Below are 26,907 nucleotides of genomic sequence, written 5' to 3' on the forward strand. Positions count from 1 at the left end.
TGCAAATGACATATCAGATAAAGGGCTAGTATCCAAAATCTATAAAGAACTTATCAAACTCAACACCCAGAGAACTAATAATCCTATCAAGAAATGGGCAGAAGACATTAACAGACATTTCTCCAAAGAAGACCTACAAATGGCCAACAGACACATGAAAAAATTCCCAACATTACTCAGCAGCAGCGAAATACAAATCAAAACCACAGTGAGATACACCTCACACAGCAGTCAGAATGGCTAAAATTAACAAGTCAGGAAACAACAGATATTGGCAAGGATGCAGAGAAAGGGGGACCCTCGTACACTATTGGAGGGAATGCAAGTTAGTGCAGCCACTCTGGAAAACAGTATGGAGGTTCCTCAAGAAGGTGAAAATAGAGCTGCCCTATTAGCCAGCAATTGCACTACTGGATATTTACCCCAAAGAAACAAATGTAGTGATCCAAAGGGGCACCTGCACCCGATGTTTATAGCAGCAATGTCCACAATGGAATACTACTCAGCCATCCCAAAGAATGAAATCTTACTGTTTGCAACGACATAGATGAAACTAGAGGATATGATGCTCAGCGAAATAAGTCAGTCAGAGAAAGACAATTATATATCACTCGTGTGAAATTTAAGAAACAAAACAGAGGACTATAGGGGAAGAGAGGAAAAAATAAAACAAGATAAAACATAAGACTTAATCATAGGAAAGAAACGGAGAGTAGCTGGAAGGAAGGGGTGGAGGGTAGGGTAACTGGGGGTTGGACATGATGGAAGGCGCGTGATGTAATGATCGCTGGGTGTTATATAAGACTAATGAATCACCGAATTCTACCTCTGAAACCAATAATACAGTATATGTTAGTTAATTGAATTAAAAAAACCTCCTGTTGGCTATTTGATTTGGATTGCACTGAATAAATGGATTAATTTGGAGATAACCCTTATTTTTTTTTCTTTAAGATTTTATTTATTTATTCATGAGAGACACAGAGGCAGAGAGGCAGAGATACAGGCAGAGGGAAAAGCAGGCTCCATGCAGGGAGACCAATGTGGGACTCGATCCCAGGTCTCCAGGATCAGGCCCCGGGCTGAAGGCGGTGCTAAACCGCTGAGCCACCTGAGCTGCCCAACCCTTATTTTTTAAATAGTGCTACTTCTACAAATGAGCAAAGGAAAAAGGAGATAAACCAAAAAACAGGCTCTTAAATATAGAGAATGGATGATTACCGGAGGGGAGGTAAGTGGGAAGATGGATGAAACAGGTGATGGGGATTTAAGAGTACACTTATCATGATGAGCACTGAGTAATATATAGAATTTTTGAATAACTGTATTGTACATCTAGAACTAATATTACATTGTATGTTAACTATACTGGAATTAAAATTAAACCTTCAGTTCTCCATATTAAAAAAATTACATAAAAATTTTAAAAATAAAATTAAAAATTTTCTTTATTTGAGAGAGAGCAGGCATGAGTGGGGCAGGTGGGCAGAGGGAGAGAATCTCAAGCAGATTCCCTACGGAGCACAGAGCCCCATGTGGGACTCGATCCCACCACCCTGAGATTATGACCTGAGCAAAAATCAAGAGTCAGGCACTTAACCAGCTGAGCCACCTAGGAGCCTGTATAGCTTTCTTTTAGGTGTGTTGTTGTTGTTGTTGTTTTTAATCATTTCATTTTCGCCTTCTAGATTTTAAGTTAATTCTATTTTTATTCTTCATTCTAGTGGTTACCCTAGAATGTGCAGCATGCATATTTGTCCTCTCAAAGTCTAAAACTAAACAACACCATACACCCCTTAAATCACAGAGGCCTTGGAGCACCTCACTTATGTGTCATTACTGTTGGGTATTTTAACTATTTTATTTTTCACCCTACAAGACATTATTATTATTGCTTTCTGCAGTCAAGGCTTGCATAGATTTAGTCATGTATTTACCACTTTCTTGACTTCTTTCAGTCCACCTATCATGTGAGAACTTCCATCTAGGCTTACTTTTCTACTGCTTTAAATACTTCCTTCAGGGATCCCTGGGTGGCGCAGCGGTTTAGCGCCTGCCTTTGGCCCAGGGCGTGATCCTGGAGACCCGGGATCGAATCCCACGTCGGGCTCCCGGTGCATGGAGCCTGCTTCTCCCTCTGCCTATGTCTCTGCCTCTCTCTCTCCCTCTGTGACTATCATAAATAAATAAAAAATTAAAAAAAAATACTTCCTTCAGAATCTCATTTAATAAGAGTCACTGGTGGCAAACTATTGGTTTTGGTGATCTGAAAATGTTATTATATTGCCTTGATTTCTTTCTTTTTTCTTTTTTTTAAGATTTTATTTTATTTTTTAATTTTTTTATTGGAGTTCAATTTGCCAACATATAGCATAACACCCAGTGCTCATCCCACCAAGTGCCCCCCTCAGTGCCCGTCACTGAGTCACCCCAATCCCCCGCCCACTTCTCTTTCCACCACCCCTTGTTCATTTCCCAGAGTTAGGAGTCTCTCATGTTCTGTCACCCTCACTGATATTTTCACTCATTTTTTTCTCCTTTCCCCTTTATTCCCTTTCACGATTTTTTATATTCCCCAAATGAATGAGACCATATAATCTTTGTCCTTCTCCGATTGACTTATTTCACTCAGCATAATACCCTCCAGTTCCATCCACATTGAAGCAAATGGTGAGTATTTGTCGTTTCTAATGGCTGAGTAATATTCCATTGTATACATAGACCACAGCTTCTTTATCCATTCATCCTTCGATGGACACCATGGCTCCTTCCACAGTTTGGCTATTGTGGACATTGCTGCTATAAACATCGGGGTGCAGGTGTTCCGGCATTTCACTGCATCTGTATCTTTGGGGTAAATCCCTAGCAATGCAATTGCTGGGTCGTAGGGCAGGTCTATTTTTAACTCTTTGAGGAACCTCCACACAGTTTTCCAGAGTGGCTGCACCAGTTCACATTCCCACCAACAGTGCAAGAGGGTTCCCCTTTCTCCACATCCTCTCCAACATTTGTTGTTTCCTGTCTTGTTAATTTTTACCATTCTCGTTGGTGTGAGGTGGTATCTCATTGTGGTTTTGATTTGTATTTCCCTGATGACAAGTGATGCGGAGCATTTTCTCATGTGCTTGTTGGCCACGTCTATGTCTTCCTCTGTGAAATTTCTGTTCATGTCTTTCGCGCATTTCACGATTGGATTGTTTGTTTCTTTGCTGTTGAGTTTAATAAGTTCTTTATAGATCTTGGATACTAGCTCTTTATGTGATATGTCATTTGCAAATATCTTCTCCCATTCTGTAGGTTGTCTTTTAGTTTTGTTGACTGTTTCTTTTGCTGTGCAGAAGCTTTTTATCTTGATGAAGTCCCAATAATTCATTTTTGCTTTTGTTTCCCTTGCCTTCATAGATGTATCCTACCAGAAGTTCCTGTGGCCAAGTTCAAAAAGGGTGCTGCCTGTGTTCTCCTCTAGGATTTTGATGGATTCTTGTCTCACATTTAGATCTTTCATCCATTTTGAGTTTATCTTTGTGTATGGTGTAAGAGAATGGTCTAGTTTCATTCTTCTGCATGTGGCTGTCCAATTTTACCAGCACCATTTATTTATTTATTCATGAGAGAGACAGAGAGAGAGGCAGAGACAGGCAGAGGGAGAAGCAGGCTCTCTGTGGGGACCTGATGCAGGACTCGATCCCAGGACCCTGGGATCATGCCCTGAGCTGAACTCAGATGCTCAATCACTGAGCCACCCAGGCGCCCTGCCTTGATTTCTTTCCTAACAACTTTGAGAGGTAATTCACATAGTGTAAAATTCACCCATTTAGAGAACAACTCAGTGGCTCTTACTATGTTCATAGACTTGTGCAGCCATTGTCACAACTGATTTCAAAACATTTTCCTCAACCCAAAGACAACCTCCACACCCTTCACCATCATCCCCCAATCTGATAACCACCTCACTCCCAGGCAATTACAAGCTACTTTGTTTATACAGCTTTGCTTATTCTGGACATTTTTTTTTATTCTGGACATTTCATATAAATAGAATCATATCATATCATATGTGGTTCTTATGACTGGCTTCTTTCCCTTAGTGTAATATTTCAAGGTTCTCATTATTGTAGCATGAATCAGTACTATATTCCTTTGTATGACCAAATATTTCCTCACAGGGATACCTATGTTTTATTTTTCCATTCATCAGTGGATGGACATTTGGGTTGTTTTGCTTTTTGGGTATTATGAATACTGCCTCTGTGAACATTCAGGTACAAGTATTTGTTTGAATCCATGTTTTCTGTTCTTTTGAGTATATATCTAGGAGTGAAATTGCTGGTTTCTCTGTGTTTAATCTTCTGAAATACTGCCAGACTTTTCCAACACAGCTGCACCATTTTATGCTCTCAACAACAGTGTATGAGGGTTCCAATTTCTCTGCATCCTCAGCACTTATCTGTTGCTTTTGTTATAGTCAGTTTTAAAAGTAACAACTTTACTGAGATGTAATTCACAAATCACAAAATTCATCCTTTTAAAGTATATAATTCAATCTCAATTTTTGAAGGATAGTTTTGCTGGGAAAAGAGTTCTAGGTTATTTCCTGTCAGCACATGGAAAGTGATTTTCATTTTTGCTGAAGAGAAATCAATTTTCTGTTCAAATGTTGTACAATGATGTATTTTGGTATGGATTTCTTTTTATCTATCCTGCTCAGAATTTGTTTGGTTTCTTGAATCTGAAGATTCACGTCTGTGATTCTGGAGGAAACATCTGAGCTGTTATCTTTTTTTTTTTTTTTTTTTTTTATAAATTAATTTTTATTGGTGTTCAATTTACCAACATACAGAATAACACCCAGTGCTCATCCCGTCAAGTGTACCCCTCAGTGCCCGTCACCCATTCACCCCCACCCCCCACCCTCCTCCCCCTCCACCACCCCTAGTTCATTTCCCAGAGTTAGAAGTCTTTATGTTCTGTCTCCCTTTCTGATATTTCTCACACATTTCTTCTCCCTTCCCTTATATTCCCTTTCGCTATTATTCATATTCCCCAAATGAATGAGAACATACACTGTTTGTCCTTCTCCGGTTACTATGGCCAAGTTCAAAAAGGGTGTTGCCTGAGTTCTTCTCAGGGATTTTGATGGAATCTTGTCTCACATTTAGATCTTTCATCTATTTTGAGTTTATCTTTGTGTATGGTGCAAGAGAGCTGTCTAGTTTCATTCTTCTGCATGTGGATGTCCAATTTTCCCAGCACCATTTATTGAAGAGACTGTCTTTCTTCCAGTGGATCGTCTTTCCTCCTTTATCGAATATTAGTTGACCATAAAGTTCAGGGTCCACTTCTGGGTTCTCTATTCTGTTCCATTGATCTATATGTCTGTTTTTGTGCCAGTACCACACTGTCTTGATGACCACAGCTTTGTAGTACAACCTGAAATCTGGCATTGTGATGCCCCCAGATATGGTTTTCTTTTTTAAAATTCCCCTGGCTGTTCGGGGTCTTTTCTGATTCCACACAAATCTTAAAATAATTTGTTCTAAGTCTCTGAAGAAAGTCCATGGTATTTTGATAGGGATTGCATTATACGTGTAAATTGCCCTGGGTAACATTGACATTTTCACAATATTAATTCTGCCAATCCATGAGCATGGAATATTTTTCCATCTCTTTGTGTCTTCCTCAATTTCTTTCAGAAGTGTTCTGTAGTTTTTAGGGTATATTTTGAGAACCATTTGAATGGTAAATGGTTCTCCAACCTTTTATTTTCAGGTTGTAGGTGTCCTTCTGTCTAAAATGAGTCTCTTGTAGACAGCAAATAGATGTGTCCTGTTTTTTTATCCAGTCTGAAACTCTGCGCCTTTTGATGGGGTCATTAAGCCCATTCACGTTCAGAGTTACTTGAACTTCTTCTTAAAGGGGAGTTTTAAGAGTCCCCCTTAAAATTTCTTGCAGAGCTGGTTTGGAGGTCACATATTCTTTCAGTTCCTGCCTGTCTTGGAAGCTCTTTATCTCTCCTTCCATTTTGAATGAGAGCCTTGCTGGATAAAGTATTCTTGGTTGCATGTTCTTCTCATTTAGGACCCTGAATATATCCTGCCAGCCCTTTCTGGCCTGCCAGGTCTCTGTGGAGAGGTCTGCTGTTACCCTAATATTCCTCCCCATGAAAGTCAGGGACTTCTTGTCTCTTGTTGCTTTAAGGATCTTCTCTTTATCTTTGGAATTTGCAAGCTTCACTATTAGATGTCGAGGTGTTGAACGGTTTTTATTGATTTTAGGGGGGGATCTCTCTATTTCCTGGATCTGAATGCCTGTTTCCCTTCCCAGATTGGGAAAGTTTTCAGCTAGGATTTGTTCAAATACATATTCTGGCCCTCTGTCCCTTTCGGCGCCCTCGGGAACCCCAATTAAACGTAGGTTTTTCTTCCTCAGACTGTCATTTATTTGCCTTAATCTGTCTTCATGGTCCCTTAATTGATTGTCTCTTTTTTCCTCAGTTTCCCTCTTTGCCATTAACTTGTCTTCTATGTCACTCACTTGTTCTTCCACCTCGTTAACCCTCGTCGTTAGGACTTCTAGTTTGGATTGCATCTCATTCAATTGATTTTTAATTTCTGCCTGATTGGATCTAAATTCTGCAGTCATGAAGTCTCGTGAGTCCTTAATGCTTTTTTCTAGAGCCACCAGTAGCTGTAGAATAGTGCTTCTGAATTGGCTTTCTGACATTGAAGTGTAATCCGGATTTTGTAACTCTGTGGGAGCGAGTTTCTGATTCTTTCTTTTGAGGTGAGGTTTTCCTTCTAGTCATTTTGCTCAGTGCAGAATGGCCAAAAACAAGTTGTATTGGAACACGGGGGAGTATCACTGGTCCGTCCAGCTGGTCTTCTGGGGGAGGGGCCTGCTGTGCTGATTTTCAGGTGTTAGCACTTGGGGGAGCTGCTCTGCCCCTGCCTGCTGCCGGGCTCAGCTTATCTTTTTAAGTATAAATTCTGACTTAGTTTCTCCTCTTTCTGGAACTAGATTTCTGTTAGAATCACTGTATCTTCTGTGTCTTTTAACTTCTCTTATTTTCCACCTGTTTTCTTTATCTCTCTGTGTATGCATTTGTTATGTCAGAAACCATGAAGGATCTTAGATTTTGTCCTGTTTTTAAACTAGTAAGTTACCTTGTCATAGTTTTTTATACACACATATATACACACTTATATATGTACTGACAAGACCCAAGACCCCTGGATCAGAGATATAGACAATTTATTACAGCAAAAACAGCCAGCAATATCTTACATCAGTTTCTTGTGCCCTGATTCCCACAGGGTGAGGTAATAAAGACTAGGTGATACCTGTACGTACATGCAGTTTAGTGCATCACAGAAAAGGAACTCCAAAACCCAGAGACTCTGAGCACTGGATTGCTGACACATATGCACATCCTTCCTTCCAGAGAGATTACTTGTTACCTTAGGATGTAGGCAGATCTACCTACCCTGGGGTGAGATGGGGAGGGTGTCTTAAGGCTTATTACCCTGAAATGTAAGGAAATATCTCAAGGGAGAGAAAGGAGAGGGCTTTGTCTTTACTACTGTGGGATGTCTCTCGGGAGGTCTGACTCCAGATCTCTCTGGAGGGACATGCTATCTCTAGCTGCCAAAGACTTAACATGTCCTTTGCTCAAAAGGCTGGGACCAGGTAAGAAGGTGAGAAATCCCTGGAGATGGATCTTGGACACTTTTTTCTGATTTTCCCTCCCATTTACTAATATCTCTTTAGTTGTGTGTAATGTATTGGTAAATCCATTCATTGAATTCTTAGTTTTGGTTATTGTATTTTTCATTTTTAGAAGTCCTTTTGGCAAGATCATTTTTATAGTTTTCTGTTTACTGCAGTTATTTCCAAGCTTGTCTTTGATTTTTCTAAACATAAGAAGTTTAGTTGCCTTACACTTTTATGCCTGTTCGACCATTTCTATTACTGCAAGGTCTCATTCCTGGTGCCTTGTTTCCTTGTATGCTTGGCTATTTTTGTCTGTGTTTGCTACACATTGTCTTGAAAAATTATTTATGGAAATTATTTAAGCCCTAAGATAAATATATATTTCTCCAGAGACGTTTTTGTATTTGCTTCTGCCAGGTACTTTGGAGCTAGGATCACTTCAATCTAAATTAATGACTTGAAATTTTAAGAAATTATTCAGGTGTAAAAATTGATTTGAAAATATTCTTGGGCTTGTGATCTCAGGGTCTTTCCCACATAGCCCCTCTCAACTGGTAACTTCTATTCACTTACAAACACCAGCAATAGAAGTGGGATTTAAGGGACTCCTGGGTGGCTCAGCGGTTGAGCACCTGCCCTTGGCTCAGGGCGTGATCCGCGGTCTCAGGATCGAGTCCCACATTGGGCTCCCTGCCTGGAGCCTGCTTCTCCCTCTGCCTATGTCTCTGCCTCTTTCTCTCTCTGTGTCTTTCATGAATTAAAAAAAAAAAAAAAAGTGGGATTTAATATTAGTTTACCTTTTCCCAAATGATAAGGCCATTGGGGTTGCCGATTTTATAGGGGGACTTTCCCCCCTGGTTAGGCCTAACTTTCATTCTGTCTTTTCCCTCCAAGGCTATCAAAATTGATATCCAGATTCTCAGGATTTAGACATCTGTCTTAGGACAAAAGCAGTTTCAGTGCTCTCCTTAACTCTCTAGTTGTCCGCTTTGATTTAGGTTTTGGCCTGTTAGGGGCACCTGAGTGGCTCAGCGAGCAGTTGAGCATCTGCCTTCAGCTCAGGACATGATCCTGGATACAGGGATAGAGTCCCGCATTGGGCTCCCCGCAAGGAGCCTGCTTCTTCTATGTCTCTGCCTCTCTCTGTGTGTCTCTCATGAAAAATAAAATCTTTAAAAGAAAGTTTTAAAGATTTTGGCCTGACAATTTTTTTTTTTTACTTCTAATCAGGGATTTGATGTATTTAATAATTATTTTTTTACTCAACAATAATCTAGAGCAACTATCAACAAATCTTTTCTAAAAAGAGCCAGATAGTAAACATTTTAGGCTTTGCAGACCAGATAGTCTCTGCCATAACTACGCAACTATGGTGTTAAAGCAGCTAGCTATAGGTAGTATGTGAACAAATAAGCATAGTTGTGTTTCAGGAAAATATTGCTTACAAAACCTGGCTGCAGGCCAAATTTGGCCTGTGTGTCGTAGTTTGCCAGCTCCTGATCTAGAGTATATTGCTTACTGAACATCCCAGTAACACTTGTTAAATACTGATTATTTTCCCTATTTTGTTATGTTTTTCTCATCACACATTAAACATTACGTTTCAGAGACCAGGTTTTTCTTTTTTAAAGATGAGTACCATGCCTATTAAATTACTGCCACATTTAACATAATTGTATTTCTAATGCTGGTTCCAGCCCCAATATTGTTTAGTATTCTTGTGCTTTTGACAAAAGAACTTTAGAAGCATTTTTGTTGAGTTTTGTATTCTTGTGGTGTTTTAATTGGAATTTTGTTAAACTCTTGAATTAATTTATGAAAGAATGCTATCTTAATGACATTTAAAGCTTTCATTGAAGAATATGAAATATTTGTCTATTTTTCCAATTTTTCTTTATTTCTCCTAGTAATATTTGGTCATTTTCTTTATATCATGAAGATGTATATCTTTTGTTAGGTTAATTGGTAGTTTAATACTTTTCATTGCTATTGTTAACTGAATGCTTTTTAAAATTTGGATTTTCTAGTTAGTTATTACCACTACACAAGAATACACTTGCCTTCTGTGGATTTATATTTATCTTTTATTTAACCACTTTGCTGAAGTTTTAATTATCTATTGTTATGACTGATTTTCTTTGGATTGTGTTGGTATATAATCATATTGTCTACATGTAATGATATTCTCATCTTTTCTAGAATTTTCCTTTTTGAATATTTTCACATTGGCAAATATGTGAAAATGTGAGAGTGAAAAGTGAACACCCTTGGTTTTTGGCCCTATTTTTAATGGATTCATCCCTACTGTAAAATATATTACAATGGGTCTTGGTTTCAATTTCTAATTCTGTGTTTCAGTCTGCCTATTAGAAATGATTTGAGTTTTATCAGCTGGCTTTTCAAAAATGCATTGGTAGTACATAGTGTATTATTCTATATATATGAATGAAGTTCAAGAATAGGAAAAACTAATCACTGGTGATAGAGTCAAGTAGTGGTTACATGTAGGATATATTAACTGGGAAAGAAAACAAGAAAGCATACTGAGGTGTTACCGATATTCTATATTATAATTGAATGTTATTTATATAATTGAATATATAAGTAAAACTGTATTGAGAGGTACATTTAAGATCAATGCACTTTACTGCATGTATGTTTTACCCCAATAGAAATATATTTTTAGAATCTATGGATCTGATCATACTATTATTAAGTAAACTGTTAAGATGACATGTTAATGGTTTTACTTAATATTAAACAGCTTTATATTTCTGGCATAAGCCATAGTTGATCACAGTTATTCTTTTGAGTGGCACCTGGGTGGTACAGTTGGTTAAGCACTTGACTCTTGGTTTCAGTTCAGGCTGTGATCTCAGGGTCATGAGACTGAACACTGCATTGGGCTCCATGCTCAGAGCTGAGTCTGTTTGAGTTTCCCTCTCCCTCGCTCTCTGCCCCTTACCTCCCACCCCATGCATGTGTGCACTCTCTCATTCTCACTTTCTCTCTCTCTCAGATAAATAAATAAGTAAATAAGTCTTTCAAATAAATAAAGTCCTTTGAACCATTCTTTCTATATTCTTTAAAATTGTTTTTTATTCTTTCATTTAATAAGTGTTAATAAAGCGCTAGGTATTTAGAGATGCTGTGGGTTATAAAACCAATAGTGGCCCAATCTGCATAGTACTTAAAATCTAGTAGAAGAAATAACCAATCAAGTAATTACAAAAGTGAATGTAGAGTTACAACTGTGATAAGAGCTGCAATTAAGAGGTATTTATTATCATAAAAGTGTATTATAGAGGAATTATTCTTTATCAAACACAGATATCTATATACTTGTTGTCTCCCAGATAACATTCTAAACACTTCACAAATACTGATTTGCTCAAATTCACGTAACAACCACTTGAGGTTGGGAGGCATTGTATAGATGAGTAATCTGAGGGACAGAGAGGTTAAATGGCAGTGTCCAAGGTCACTTAGCTAATAAATGGCAGAGCCAGGATACAAACCCATGTACTTTGGCTCAAAACCCATGCTTTTAACCTCCTCCCTAAATATGGGTTTTCCTTAAGGAAGTAATGATTCAGATGACATACTGAAGGATGAGTAGGAGTAAACTGTCAAGAGGGTCTGATAGAAGGCTCCTGTTTCAAAAAGGAGCATGTAGTCAACTATGTCATATATTAAGAGGTCAGAAAAGAGAAGGGTCAAAAAAGGCTATTGGATTAAGTAATATAGAGATCGTTAGTGGCCCTAGTAAGGGTTTTAGCTTTGTGGTCAGGATAGAAGCCAGATTTATATGAGGAAAAGATGATTGAGGATTGGGAAATGTAGAGTGAAGGTAAGTCTTTCAAGAAGTTTGGCTTTAGGGGCACCTGGGTGGCTCAGTCGTGTAAGTGTCTGACTCTTCAGCTCAGGTCATGATCTCAGAGTCGTGGGATGGAGTCCCACATTGGGCTTTACACCTGGTGCAGAGTCTGCTTGTCCCTCTCCCTCTGCTCCTCCTTTGTGTGTGTGTGTGTGTGTGTGTGTGTGTGTGTGTGTGTACTCTCTCTCAAATAAATAAAATCTTTTTTAAAAGGAGCGCTTGGGTGGCTCAGTTGGTTAAGCAACTGCCTTCAGCTAAGGTCATGATTCAGGGTCCTGGGATCGAGCCCCAGGTTGGGCTCCCTGCTCAGCAAGGAGTCTGCTTCTCCCTTTCTGTCCCTTTGCCCCTCTTCCCCTGCTTGTGCACGTGCTCGCTCGCTCGCTCTCTTTGATAAAATTAAAAAAAAAAAAAAAGGTTTGGCTCTACAGGGAAGGAGATATGGAGTCATATAGGTGTTATGTTTTGGGGTTTTCTTTCCTCAAAGGGAGAGGCTTTCACATGTTTAAAATCTAAAGGGATGCCAGTCAAGAAGAATGGACTAATTATACAAGAAAGAGAAAGATTAGTAATAAATAGAGTAAGGTTTTTGGAAAGGTGAAGGATGTGTAGGAGATCTAAAATTTCAGGTGGAGAACTTTGTCAAAGAGGGTAGCCTGGCTCCACATAAAGAGGGGGCTTGCAATTTGGCAGAAAAGTGGGGAAGTTTCCTGTGGTGGTTTCCATGTTCTCTGTAATATAGAAAGGAAGTCATCTGTTTGGAGAGAGGAGTAGAAGTTTGAGGAAGTAAAATGAGAGTGAATTGACCAGAGAAATGTACTTTTTCTTGGCAGAGCTGCAGGCCCATTTGAGATTGGTGAGCATCAACTTAAATTTTTTTGTACTTATGATATTTTAGAGTCAGGACCATGCTTGTTTTGTACAATGAATTTGTACAATGAATTTGGTGCTTTTTAGAGAAACTTTTTATAGTTCTTTCCATTTTAACTGTTCATTTTGGCTTCCTATTTCTCATATCAATATTGAGTACTTACATTTTTTTAGAAAAGTCTATTTAATTTAAATTTTTCAAATCAACCATCATGCTTTGATGTTAGTGTTTATATGTTTCTCATTACGTTTTATTTCTTTTTTTATAGTTTACTTTTTTTTTTTTAATTTATGATAGTCAGAGAGAGAGAGAGAGAGGCAGAGACACAGGCAGAGGGAGAGGCAGGCACCATGCACCGGGAGCCTGATGTGGGACTCGATCCCGGGTCTCCAGGATCGCGCCCTGGGCCAAAGGCAGGCGCTAAACCGCTGCACCACCCAGGGATCCCTGTTTGTCTCTTCACTGTGCTCTAGAAACACCTCTTGGTGTTATCAGTTCCCCTGTTTTTCCCTTATTAACTTTTATGCCCTTAATTTTTTTAATTGTTATTCTGTGCTTTTTCTAAGATTATACACATGTGAAATTAGTTCATTTTTTTCCTCTCCTTCAGCTATATTCAAATAAAACAGGTTGTTACCAAAGGCTGTGGTGGGCTCCTGGTGGGACTCAGAACCCCTTGAAACTTATTACAAAATTGTGTTCATTTTTCAGACAGAGGGTCCATTATTTTCATAAGATTGTTAACAGAATCTATGACCTAAAATGCTAAGAACTACTGCCAACTAAGTGTTCAATATATAGTGTTTTAATTATCACTCTTTAAAAATAGTATCATTTTATAATACTAAGATTTTTTTTATCAGTTCCAGTTTTATTTAGACTATAGTTTAAACTTTCTAAATTTCGTTTTTATTTTCTCTATTAATTTGTTTTTATTAACTTGTGCCTCCAACTTGAAACTATGTAGTCTCTACTTTTTAGTATATATTATTTCTTTGACAGGTTTTTTTTTTTTTTTATTGCTCATCAACATTTTGGGATTATATTCTCTACTTCTCATTTTATTCCTTCCAAATACCTGCTTAGTTCTGAAATCATAGAAAGCTAATTTTAGAAGGAAACACAGAAATTCTCCAACCCAACCTCCTTACTTTACAAATGAGGGTGCTAGAGAGAGTAAATGAATTCCTCCAAGGTACACCATGAATTTGTGGTAGGATTAACCAAAGAAGCTGGGTTCTTTAATACAGTTCTCATTCCCACTGGTCTTTGCATTTTGTACTAAATTGATGCTGTGATCTCCTTACAGTTCTGTTTCTTTCCATTATCTCTCCTTGCATTTTTAACAGTTTTAGCTTTATTCATTTTTTTGCTGTGGTATTTGGGTCATAGAGATTAAGTATAGTTTGGACTTTTTTTTATCATTCTGCAATGACTTTTTATTTATTCCCTTTGCCTTGGGCTCTTTGATATAATATGTAGGTTCTTTCTTTTTTTAGCTCTTAGTAGCTGTTTTAATTTTACTTATTAAATATAACTGGAAGTTAAAAGTCTAAAAGTTGGAGTATTTATTTATTTATTAAGATTTTATTTATTCATTCATGAGAGACACAGAGAGAGAGAGGCAGAGGCACAGGCAGAGAGAGAAGTAGGCTCCATGCAGGGAGCCCGATGTGGGACTCGATCCCAGGACTCCAGGATCACACCCTGGGCTGAAGGCAGCGCTAAACCGCTGAGCCACCAGGGCTGCCTGGAGAATTACTTAACATTTTTACCATGAATTTTAAAAAGAAAGATAATTAAAACCTACATAATAAAAATAGTGGAATGGAAGAACTGTGGGCAAATGGATTTGGTAACCACCTGATAACCCCATAATTAATAAATTTCCCTTTCTTATGAGATACAGTGGGATTACACATTTTGACAGCTTTGCTTTTCATAGTTAAATCACACAGAGATATGCCTCTTCCCAGAAGATAAACTATGCATGACAGTAAATGAAGAAAACATACATTTATGAAATCCTAGTCAGAAGTCTCTCTTCATTTAGAAATTGTGTTTGCGTAATGTTTGATTAGAGAAGAAAGTGTTGCTTGTCTCTGGTGCCCTGTCAAGGTGAAGTTGAGGTTTATAAGGTTAAAATTTGCCCTCACTTTTGCCGCAGGAAAGTAGCTCCTCCCTTTGAACAGTAACCAAGTGAAGCTCACCCCTGAAACCTCTACTTCCAGCAGAAAACTGAAAACAGTACAAGACATACTTGAATGTTAGTTGGCAGTGAATTTCTTTCTTTTTTTTTTTTTTTTAATTTATGATAGTCACACAGAGAGAGAGAGCGGCAGAGACACAGGCAGAGGGAGAAACAGGCTCCATCCACCGGGAGCCCGACGTGGGATTCGATCCCGGGTCTCCAGGATCACGCCCTGGGCTAAAGGCAGGCGCTAAACTGCTGCGCCACCCAGGGATCCCGGCAGTGAATTTCTTAAGAGTAGTCTTTTTGGCTAGTCTGTCCTCATGTCCTAAAGTAGCCATCTTACGACAACAAAAAGAATAAAAGAAAGGCTTGACCTAGAGAAGGTAGTACTACTGATTTTGATAGATACCCAAATAGTAACTTTAGTCACATTTATTTGTAAGAAAAGGAATTCTGCATTAAAAAAGAGAGAAAACTTTGCTTTTTCTGCCCTTTGTTATCCTGCAGTCTTTTTTTAACTTTAACTTTTGTTGTAATAATTCTGCATTTCATAGCAACAGTCTTTTTCCCACCAGTGTTTTCAGAACATGTCTAATAGACCTGGTTAACTCAGATGAGCCATTCCTTCCACTAACTTTTTAAATTTTTGTTTATTTTTAAACACTGAAAGAAGTTAACAGGTTATTACAATGTATTTTATTTAACAATCTAAAAGTTCCCAGCCATCAGCAGTTCTGGTACAATTTCAGGTGCATTTGGCATATTCCATGGAGCTGTTAGTATAGCAAACCTTGTAGGTAAAATACATATGTCTTGTTTGTTTGTTTGTTTGTTTTAAGTGAGAGGGCTGGTAGGGGCAGAGGAGGAGAGAGAATCCCAAGCAGTCTCCACACCCAGTGGGGAGCCCCATGCCAGGTGATCTCATAACCCAAGATCATGACCTGCATGGAAATCAAGTCAGATGCCTAAATGACTGAGCCACCCAGGCGCCCCTACACGTACTTTTGATAGCATACATGAAGGGATCTCTCTGAAATTGACCTCAGTAGTCTTGTTTTCAGCAGACTGATTCAGGCTGCACAATGTGGCTTATATTGTTCCAGATGTTAGTACATCTTCTCTTTCCACAATAAGTTCATGACCATCGAAAGACATCAATTTGACATCCATGGTGTCAAGGGCCTTCAAGCCATTACAGGTTTTCTCTTCTCCACCTCTCATATTCTTAGGAAATTCTGCTTCACTTTCACAGGACCTTTAGTAGTTTCCTGATGTGGGAGGGACATAGAGTCTTCAAGCCACCTGCTTGTGTCTACCTAAATTTATGTTTTTAAAGTCAGTGTTACTATTTGAACATTTTTTTAAAGATTTTTTATTTATTTTAGAAAGTGTGCACACGTGCATGTGCAAACTGGGGGAGAGGCAGAGAGGGAAAGAAGATTCTGCTGAGCTTGGAGCCCCATCTGTGAACATTTCTTAACAGACAGTTTTGGAGATAAGGCTTGAATCTTAAAATGTTAAAACTCCAGGGACACCTGGGTGGTGCAGATGAGCATCTGACTCTTGGTTTGGACTCAGGTCATGATTTTAGGGTTGTGAGATTGAGCCCCCTATCATGTTCCACATCAGCATGAAGGCTGCCTGAGATTCTCTCCCTCTTTTCCCTGCCCCCATTTGCACACAAGCGTGCTCTCTCTCAAATAAATAAATCTTAAAAAAAAAAAACTCCAAAAAGATTACTCTTTGGAAAATGAACAAAAGTTGCTTGGATCTTTTATGCTGAGGATCTTATTAACAGCTATATCCCTCAAGTAGTTGGAAGTAATTCTATTTATTATTACAAATGTGATACTTTTCTTGCTTTGCTACATGTAGGACTTTACCTTTTTTTTTTCCTTTTAGGGGTTCCTGGGTGGCTCAATCGGTGGAGCATGTGACTCTTGATCTTGGGGTTGTGAGTTCAAGCCCCATGTTGAGTGCAGAGATTACTTAACTATTTTTTTTCCTTTTCATGTCCTTAGACTACTTCTTAGTATCACAGCCTGCTTGTTAAATAAAAATCCTCAGTTTCTGACCTAAACCATTTTTCTTTATTCAAGATACTGTTCAGATAGGACCCCTTTAGTCGTTTATTCTTTGCCATTGGTTTTTTTTAATTTACAAAAACTTGAAGTCTCGTTTACTGGGTATATGTTTTGAATTCCAGCTCTGGATTGTTGTTATTCTCTCATTCCTCTTTTCACTGATTTATTTATTCTTATTTATTCTGTGCTTGGATGTCGTTTTGTGGTTCATTTTGTTTCATTCAGCAAATTTTTTATAACTATTGAATCAGTATTTTGCTTATCACAGTGGCTTAAGAATGACTTACCCCTCTTGTAAGTGAGAGAAAATTGTTAATCATTTACCAAAGTATTCTTGTGGGGCAGCACTGGTGTCAGCGGTTTAGTGTTGCCTTTGGCCCAGGGTGGGATCCTGGAGATCCAGGATCAAATCCCATGTCGGGCTCCCTGCATGGAGCCTGCTTCTCCCTCTGCCTGTGTCTCTGCCTCTCTCTCTCTCTGTCTCTCATGCATAAATAAATACAATCTTTAAAAAAAAAAAAGTATTCTTATGATTCCACTGGTGAGTCTAATTCAGAAGTTTATTTTACTTAAAGTTTTCTGGGCTCGTTGCTCTGTTCCTATTCTTTGGTATTGTGAAACTTTTCACTGATCTCTATTTTCAGTTAATTTTCCTCCATTTTATATCAGATTTTTGCTGTTAGTGAACAATTTTTTGTGTGTCAATTTAATGTTCTAATGGAATAGGTACAAGGGAGACACCTTTTGCTTCTCAGCACTCACCAACTTCTTAAAGGCAATCCCACTGAAGGATATTGAGTAGAAAATTTGTGTGCTTGCTACCAAGCTCTGGACTATGTCTCTGACTAGAGGATGGTACCCTCTGTGAATAACCAAAGAGTTGTGTAGCTTAAAAGTAGGGAAAGTGCCCCAGGGTTAAGGCTGACTGCATGCTAACTATGTGTCACTACCATTATGAAATATTTAATCAAACATTTGTCCTATTGAGGTGGTTAAATACATATCATCATGTTTTGGAGTGATGTTGGAAATCTCAGAGTACCTTGGCTGATTTTGAGCCAAAAATAAATAAGACATGGAAAATTCATAGAAGGATGAGATAAAAACTATAAAATCTTAGAAGGAATGTGGGGAAAAATTAAGTAATGATGCCGTGGACCATTTTGTTCTGCTCAATGTCTTAAGGTTGAAGATCTTGTGCCTCCACCTCTGTGTCAGCAGCTGAGGTTGAAATTCTGAGAGGCAGCAGTGTGACTTCACTCTTTCTCATTTATACTGTGAAGAATTTCCACACTGGACAGATCTTGGAGAGAGCAAATTTCAACAAAAGACCAGTCTTTTTTAGAGAGGTGCCTGGGTGGCTCAACTGGTTGAGTTTCTGCCTTTGGGTTGGGTCATGATCCTGGGGTCCTGGGATCGAACCCTATGTCGGGCTCCCTGCTCAGTGGGGAGTCTGCTTCTCTCTGTCTTTCTCTCTCTCTCTCTGCCTCTGCCCCTTTCCTGCTTGTGTGAGCCTCTCTCTCTATCACATAAATAAATAAAATCTTTATTTGTTTAAAAAAAAAAAAAGAGGGACAACTGGGTGCCTCAGTGGTTGAGGGTCTACCTTTGGCTCAGGTCATGATCCTAGGGTCCTGGGATCGAGTCCCGCAGGGATCCTACTTCTCCCTCTCTCTTCCTATGCCTCTCTCTCTGTGTCTCTCATGAATAAATAAATTTAAAAATCTAAAAAAAAAAAAATCCTTTTAAACTGGGTATAAAATGGGGAAGTGCTAGGGTTCCTGGCTGGCTCAGTCAGAGGAGCCTACGACTCTTGATCTTGGAGCTGTGAGTTCAAGCCCCTCATTAGGACAAAATGGGAATGTGCCTTTGGACACACAGAAACTGGCCTTAACATATTCTCCATATAAAAAAATCAGGACTCTTTGGGGGAAATGGCTAATTCTAATTCTGGGGCAGAAAATGCACAATATTAGCCTGGAATATGTATTCATTCCAGATAGTGAGGGAGCTCACAAAGACTAGGTTATGTCAGAAGGACTAAGGAGATTCCCACTAGCCACACATGAAACAATTGAAGAATCAATAAGGATGAATGGTAATTATTGGACTGAAATATGCCTAATACATTTAAGTGATGAGTTTATAATCTGAAAAAAAATTAACCATTGGGGGTTGTTAGAAAATCAAGTCATTGTTTTGAAAATTAATAAATAAAGGAAAGAATCTAACATCCTGACCTTCCTGTGTGAACTGTATTAAACTAGGTAACAAACTAGGTCAGAAGAGACTTCTGTTGATAGAAATATACCAGGTAATGAATAAAAAAGGGACGACAGAATTAAAATACATCATTTGAGGAGGTCAACTTCCAGAATGGTAAAGTGAGGACAGTGGGATGTGAGTACAGATGAAACAACATTGGATGTGAGTTGACAATTGTTGACTCTGGGTGACAGGTATGTAGGAGTTCATTACAACCCTTCAGTCTATTTTTTAAATTTTATTTATTATTCATGAAATTATTTATTCATGAAAGACAAAGAGAGAGAGAGGCAGAGACAGAGGCAGAGGGAGAAGCAGGCTCCATGCAGGGAGCCTGATGCAGGGCTCAATCTCGGACCCGAAGATCACACCCCGAGCCAAAGACAGAGACACTCAATCACTGAGCCACCCAGGTGTCCCCCTTCCTGTCTATTTTTTAATCATTATTTTGATAGCAACTTTACTAAGATATAATTCACATTATCGATATGAATTATTCAATGCTATTAATTAATTAGCTATTTTACCTGAAGCATACTAAAGGGGAAGAAGAGGCAGAAATCATTCCTTCTGGAGAATGTGGAAGAAAATTTGTATCATAATCATCTTCATCAAGCTCAACAAATGGAAAATTTTCAATTGAATATAATTGCATTTCTTCCAAGTTCTTTTCACTACTATCTAAAGTGAAATGGTGCCTGGCTGGCTCGGTTGGAGGAGTGTGTGACTCTTGATCTTGGTGTCAAGAATTCAAGCCCCACATTGAACATAGAGATTACTAAAATAAATAAACTTTTTAAAAAATCAAGTAAAACAGTTGTTAAACAGATTATGTTAATAATCAATGAGTGGAATATGATTGATATAAAACTTCCTATTTCCATAAACATCTAGTGTTTTTAACCCTTCCTCCTAAGGTACATGGCATAAAATAAAAGTGGGTCTCTGGTAAAGATGGAGTAGGAGAGGAGGTTATAACACTCAGCCTAAATGAGAATTTTTAACTATGCATAGATTCCAGCTATCCCGTCTTCCTTCAGCCTCAGGAATTTTAAAGTGGCTGAGACTGTGCATTATCCTGCATAGTAGCTCAGCAATATCACATTTGTCCCACGAGGAGTATAAATGTGCTTGGTGAAAGTACTCTTTCAGACTGAGACCCTATAATCATGAAGCACGGCATCTTGCTGGCAAAGTGCACTATTCTCATAGGTGAGCCCTTTCTTCTTTGCCTTTCATCTGTTCTTGGGGGTTTTCCATATGCTTTCATCGTTCACTCCCACCTCGCTCCCATCCAGCTTCCATTTACTCTTCCAGCCCAAGCCAGGTCTTGTTTTTCTCTAAACCCTTTACAAATAATCTCTTCTCTTATGTCTATTGTGCTTATTTTAGCTTTGGGGGAAACCAGGTCATTTTGCTATTTAAGTGAGCCTTCACTGAGTTAAAGGCTATATATTTCAGGTATCACCAGATGTTAAAAAAAAAAAAAGAAAAATCAAAACAATTTATTGACCCCAAAAAACGTCATTCATCTAGGCACAGTTGAAACAGTGCTCCATGCGTCCCCCTCCAGAAATACTATGATTAATGCAAAGTACTTAACTGCCCTGATCATTCTTTTCCTCCCTGTTTAGGATCATGGCTGCCGTTCCCCAGAATAATCTACAGGAGCAACTAGAACGCCATTCAGCCAGAAAACTTAGTAACAAATTGAGTCCTTCCAAACCGAAATCTTCGTAAGTATTTTGGCTGTCATACAGGCACTGACCCAGAGTATTGTATGAATGAAACACTTCTCTTTCAGCACTTTCACTGTGCAGATAAGGAAATGAAGCTGAGGGCTCAGTCATGTCCCTACTTTGCACATTAACGATAGAGCATGTTTTAGTAGCTCCAGGTAATAACTGTTCAGTACTTCCGCATTGTTCCTGGCACATATTACTTGCTCAGTTAATATCTGTGGCATGAATGAATAATGAATCTTCCTATAAGTTTGGGCAAATAGGTATTTTCAATATTTTAATATAATTTTATATCTATTCCAACAACAGTTTATAAGGACCCTGCAGCTCTCCAGTTCTTTTCTCTCCTCCAAGCAAGGCTCCAAACTCCTTCTGATGATATTTAGTAATAATTTTTTTTCTTTAATATTTCTATTCTGTTTAATAATTTCTAGAACTTTACCAAATTCTAGACACTGATGTGAGTGCTGGACTTTAAAGTTACCATTGAACTTCATGCCACCAGGCCCAGCAGGCATCCAAGGGACTTTGTCCTTCCGGTTTCAGCATAGCCTGTTCAGTTTTCATCTCTCTTCCCCATAAGAACTTGTACCAAAAAAAAAAAAAAAAAAAGAAAAGAAAACTTGTACCAGAGAAGCAACTTAACCTCACATTTGAGTCTCTTCTCTTTTTCTTTTATGCTGTCCCTCTCCTTAATTACAGATGATCCGTGTGAGAAATAAAGTAGTGCAAGTGGCCTGGATACTCTCAAAACCAAATAATTAGCTTCTAAATTGGAAAGATCAGAGCATACAAATTATAATTTTAAGTTACTGTACAAATCTTAAAACCAGAGAGGGAGGGCAGCCCTGGTGGCTCAGCGGTTTGCTGCCGCCTTCGGCCCGGGGTGTGATCCTGGAGACCCGGGATCGAGTCCCGAGTTGGGCTCCCTGCATGGAGCCTGCTTCTCCCTCTGCCTGTGTCTCTCTCTCTGTCTGTGTGTGCCTCTCATGAATAAATAAATAAAATCTTAAAAAAAAAAGGGGGGGGAGATGGATTCTTTGTTTATCTGTGCTACAGTGAAGGAGTTGCTGTATAAATCAGTAACAGACTTTAGAGTTTTGTATAGTTGGTGAGTTTGCTAAAATTAATCAGTCTAATTCAGTTTTTCAAATTTTTTTTTCAGAGTTTTCACTTTTAAGAAGAAAACATCAGCCAACAATGTGTCTGTCACTAGTGTTTCAGTAGCAAAAACACCTGTGTTAAATGACAAAGATGTTAATGTCACTGAGGCCTTTCCCTTCAGTGAACCTCTGCCCCACACCACAAGTCAGCAGACAAGGCCCAGTGACCTCAAAAATACTCCAGCAGGACAGCAAACCAGGAGAACTGTTTCAAAACCATTATTGCCAGATTTGTCACTGGTTTCACGAGTTTTATGTAATACCCAGAACACACCGATTGTAAAGAAATCCAGTAATGCTACTTTCAAGAAATTGGAATTAAGCTCTTCATCAGATTCTTTTGTTACCATCAATGATTGGGATGATATGGATGACTTTGATACTTCTGGAAATTCAAAGCTTGTTACACCATGCAAAAATCACTTTGTGAGAGTTAGCACTGCTCAGAAGTCAAAAAAACCTAAGAGAAACTTTTTGAAAGCACAGCTTCCTCAAGCAAATACAGTAAAGGCTGATTTGACTCCATCCTCCTTTGAAAATAGGCAAGCATGTTTGACTAAAAAACAGAACGACGACTCGGAATGGTTTAGTAATGATGTGATTTGCATTGATGATGACCCCAATCCTGAAGAGCTTATACATGGAGATCCTCAGGAGAGTCATGCTTTAAAAACTCATTTGGAAGAGGAAAGAGGTAAAAATTTTATTTTATCTCATTTCAATATATTGATTATATTAATTTATTCAAAGCAAGGCCCTGAAACAATAGCAGATAGATACAGCTTTTGTCCTTAGCTCTGTGGAGATACCTGTTGCACAGCGTGTGGCCACTTCTTTGAAGCAAGTTCTACAGATGAAATGAAAATTTTATTCTAGTAATATAATTTTTATATAAACACCAAGGATAGCTCTGTAAGGTCCATAGAGGTTAAATGGTTTCTTAACGGTCTACTGACTAGCTCATGGCAGAAATGGGACATGAAATAAAGCCTTTCCATTATAAGTCCTTTATGGCTTGCTTCCGCCGGATGTGGATGTATGATACGATCTAATTGTGCTATTAAAGTATTACAGATGACACTCAAATCCTTTTCTGTTTAGGTCTCCTAGTTATTAGGTGCCCAGAACCTCAGCTGAGATTAGCCATGTGTGGAAGTACCCACCTCATGAAATGATTGTAAATGTGAGACTAATACTTCTAAACACCCGAATCCCATCAAGGTTACCACAGGGTGCGAAGGGACAGAAAGGTGATTGATGAGAAGCAAAACTGTAGTCTAATCAAATGCATTGCTGTTTATGAAGAGAAAATGGGGTCACAGGTAAGCTGGAAAGCAACCATCGGGCATTGTTATCACACATAGTCAAGAGAAAGACAGTGTGGCAGACTTCAGTAACTAGGAGGCCCTCATAGTCAAGTTAACAGGGTTGGTACAGTTACACACTCCTATGTCATACTCACTTACTGAAATATGAGTGAAAAATAGAAAAACGGAAGTGCTGATACTAAGTAGGGGTTTCATAGTTGAACTAGAGAGTCCTGAGAATCCTTCAGCAGATCTTTAGCCTTCTTTCCCGCATCCATTGGTCTTAATCCAGGTGACTCAGTGATGATTTGTGAAGAAGCCCCCAGCATGGACATGTGGAAGGTGGGCACACATAGAGTGCTGGCATTGGTGTGACTCGCCTGGAGCACCCACTTGAGTGCTTGTGCCCAGCACTTCCTGTCTCAGTAGTGATGAAAGTAACCTGTGCTTGTCAATGGTTGTACTTTAGATAGTGAAAAGAAGAACTGGGAAGAAACAGAGTTACGTTCACTGGAGAAGTCGCCATGTGTAGAGCTTGACGAAGATGATTACGATACAGATTTTGTTCCACCTTCTCCAGAAGTAATTTCTGCCTCTTCTTCCTCTTTAAAGTGTTTTAGGTAAAACAGCAAATTAATAAATGTTACTGTGTATTTCTGGGATATCTGAAATAATTTTGTTTAGGATACCTGGGTGGCTCAGCGGTTGAGTGCCTCCCTTCAGTCTAGGGCGTGATCCTGGAGTCCCAAAATCGAGTTCCACATCCGGTTCTCTGCATGGAGCCTGTTTCTCCCTCTGCCTGTGTCTCTGCCTCTCTCTCTGTGTGTCTCTCATGAATAAATAAAATCTTAAAAAAAAAAAAGAATTTTGTTTAGCCACCTAGTATCATTTCTGTATAGATTTGTTTGATGCTTTTGCAAAGTTTTCTATCCCCATAAAAGCGTCAAAAAATCCCTGTTTATACACTTTATTTAATCGGTGGTATAAAGCTGTAAAGTTCTATTATTAATTATGTGGGACCTCCAAACAGTTCTATTTAGTTTAATTTGACATGTGAAATATATTCCTAAAAATACTGTATATTTTCAAACTCCTACACCTGAAATGACACAAATGAAAAGTCACTTATTTGGGAAGTGATTTAGTTAACATTGTGTCCTTTTCTTTTTACCCTGCAGGATAGAATTGGCCATTATATTTGTCATTCACTAAATTTTAGTAAATCAGTGATGTGGTTGTGGTTAATTGACAGTATTATAGGAAAAAGACATGGTATACATAAGCCATCGATAGCTAAAATACTAATCAGTCTTACCTCCATCTCTGACCCAATCTAGATCATGGTGCATTTGAGTGGTGGAGTATTTACTGTGAACCAATATTTTTATGAGAAACATGTCCCCTTAGTATACCACCTTAATTAAAGAAGGCAGGCAGGAAGGAAGTATTTGCCTACATAACCTCATTTCTCTGAGATTGTGTTTTAACACGTAGGTTGGCTTGTTTAAAGAGGAGGGAAAGGTCGAAGCATGATTACTATTTGATAAAAAACTAAAAAACTGTAAGAGCTGTCCTCTTATCCCATCCCATAGAATTTCAGACAACATTATAAAAAGTGAAAGAACTGAACAAGAGTTTATATAGAGTGTAGATTCTAAACCAGATTCCCGTTTAACAATGAAGCAGCCAAGGCCCAGGGAGGAGAGGGGATTGTCCAGGATGATACAATCAGTGGCACGTGGACTAAGATCCAGTGTAGGGTAGGGGTGACTGGGTGACAGGCACTGAAGGGGGCACTTGATGGGATGAGTACTGGGTGTTATTCTATATGTTGGCAAATTGAACACCAATAAAAAAATCAAAAAGAAAAATAAGATCCAGTGTAGGGCTATTTTCTGGACCATACCAATTCCTACTGAACACCTGGGTTTCTCCCTCTGTTTACTAAAAAAGTATGTTGCACAGACAACCTTGTATCCAGCTTAACAGGATGCTTGTAGTCTTGCAGTTCCAACAAACCAGACGTTTTCCTTACCCATGTTAGGTTTTGATCCTTCTTCACATGTGTGTGTGATTTTTACATTGTAATCATTTTTACATGTAACTTTAATTTTTTATTCTGCTTTTCTCTTACATTATTTTTAGACATTTTTCATACTGCTACATAGTCTTTATTTTTATTCTTTTTAATGGCTACCTAATTTATTGAGTTGTCATACCATGGTTAACTTTACCTAGATTTTTGGCAGTTGGAAAATGTTTATTTCCAAGGTTTCCCCAAAGGTGAAGTCTATCTATATAGTTTCCATTGCGACCTCGAATACATATTTGCATATATTTTAAAACTGAAATAGAATTTTCACAAATTATGCTCTCAGTATGTGCAGTACATACTTAAATTTTCTTTTGTATTTTATCTTGTCTTAAAACACTGGTTGTGACTTGTGGATTAATTTCAGAATTGTAACCTCAGTATATGTACAGAAGAAACGTGTTTTTGTATCTCCTGTGTGCCAAACCTCTTGAGCCAGCCTTCAGAGTCCTCCCATCTTCAGACCCCACATCACCTCTTCAATTCTATCCCTAGTTATGCTCTTAGGATAACGATAAGCTCCAGTGAGCCAAATGAGACAAACCGACAATCTAGAAAACATTGCTAAAACTATAAGGCCTTTTCTTTAATTATATTATCATTTTTTAAGACTATATAAAGCATAGTTATTCATCACTGCTCAATCTAGTTAGAAGATTGCATTCCAGCCTTAGGCAAGGACAGTTGATACCAAGTAAAGAGAATTATCTTTTTTGTCTCTCCTCACTCAGAGAGACACTTGGTCTGTCACTTTTCCAATACCTGTCATTCAGGGCTTCCTCATATCTCCCTCCTTGGCAAAGCCTGCTCAAGTTCCAGAAGATGTTGTCTTTGTCTGGATTTCCATGGTATCCTCTCTCTAACACTTTAGTGCCCATTTATTACTTTTAAAGTATTTTTTGTATGCAGACTGACCATGTTTATATGTGTTAATAATTTTTGTATAAAACTATACATTATCAGAGAAGATTGGATGATGAGTTTTCCAAATTGAGAGGAGAGGGAGACAGAATCCCTCACATAGACCAAGTAGACCACGCCAGTCTCCTGTGAGGAATGTAAGTGATGCCCTGTGACGCCACATGGGGTTACTAAAAGAACATCATTGGAAGGAGAATTGAAAAGATCTCTTGGGGCCAGAAGATGGGAGATTTTGAAGACCTGCCAAAGAGGTTCTAGACTAGAGGAGATTAAAAAAAAAAAAAACATGCTTATCTGTCTGACCCGTTGTGGGAAAACGTGAGAGGAAAAACTATACATTTGGTTTAAGTCTCATTTAGTTTTATATTTTTTAATTCACAGTATGTTAAAGGACCTTGATGCCTCTGGCACAGAGGATGGTCCTAGCACATCCGAGGACTTGCCAACACCCAAGGGGATGACAACACAGCAGCCCAATCAAGAGACCAGCACAGACTGTGATGGTACAAAAAGTATTTCGACATAGCACATATTTTAACTACCTAACATTTGGAAACAAAGTATGGTTGTATTTTTAACCTGTGGCTGTCCAGTGTAAGATGGCAAATTTGCAGTTCCTCACCTCTAAAACAGAACCACCTTTGGCTGCTGGCTAGCTAGCATTTGCTTGAACAACTCACAAAT

At 38.5% G+C, this 26,907-nt stretch overlaps 1 protein-coding gene and 1 pseudogene across 4 annotated transcripts in view; one reads left to right on the forward strand and one right to left on the reverse strand.

Annotated features, from left to right (window-relative positions):
* BLM (BLM RecQ like helicase) overlaps positions 1 to 26,907 on the forward strand; it is a 98,835-nt gene that overhangs the window by 13,478 nt on the left and 58,450 nt on the right. For 3 of the 4 annotated variants that reach the window (XM_055326741.1, XM_055326743.1, XM_055326744.1), the window contains exons 2-5: positions 20,633 to 20,734; positions 21,906 to 22,597; positions 23,680 to 23,830; positions 26,605 to 26,726. In XM_055326741.1, coding sequence (XP_055182716.1) covers positions 20,637 to 20,734; positions 21,906 to 22,597; positions 23,680 to 23,830; positions 26,605 to 26,726 — 1,063 coding nt within the window. In that variant the 5' untranslated portion in view covers positions 20,633 to 20,636. The remainder of the gene's footprint in view (positions 1 to 20,632; positions 20,735 to 21,905; positions 22,598 to 23,679; positions 23,831 to 26,604; positions 26,727 to 26,907) is intronic. The other variant, XM_055326742.1, reaches the window with a different exon arrangement.
* On the reverse strand, positions 15,358 to 15,855 carry LOC129510515 (elongin-C-like; annotated as a pseudogene).

The sequence above is a fragment of the Nyctereutes procyonoides genome, unplaced genomic scaffold (assembly GCF_905146905.1).
Source record: "Nyctereutes procyonoides isolate TBG_1078 unplaced genomic scaffold, NYPRO_anot_genome, whole genome shotgun sequence".
NCBI classification, from domain to species: Eukaryota; Metazoa; Chordata; class Mammalia; order Carnivora; family Canidae; genus Nyctereutes; species Nyctereutes procyonoides.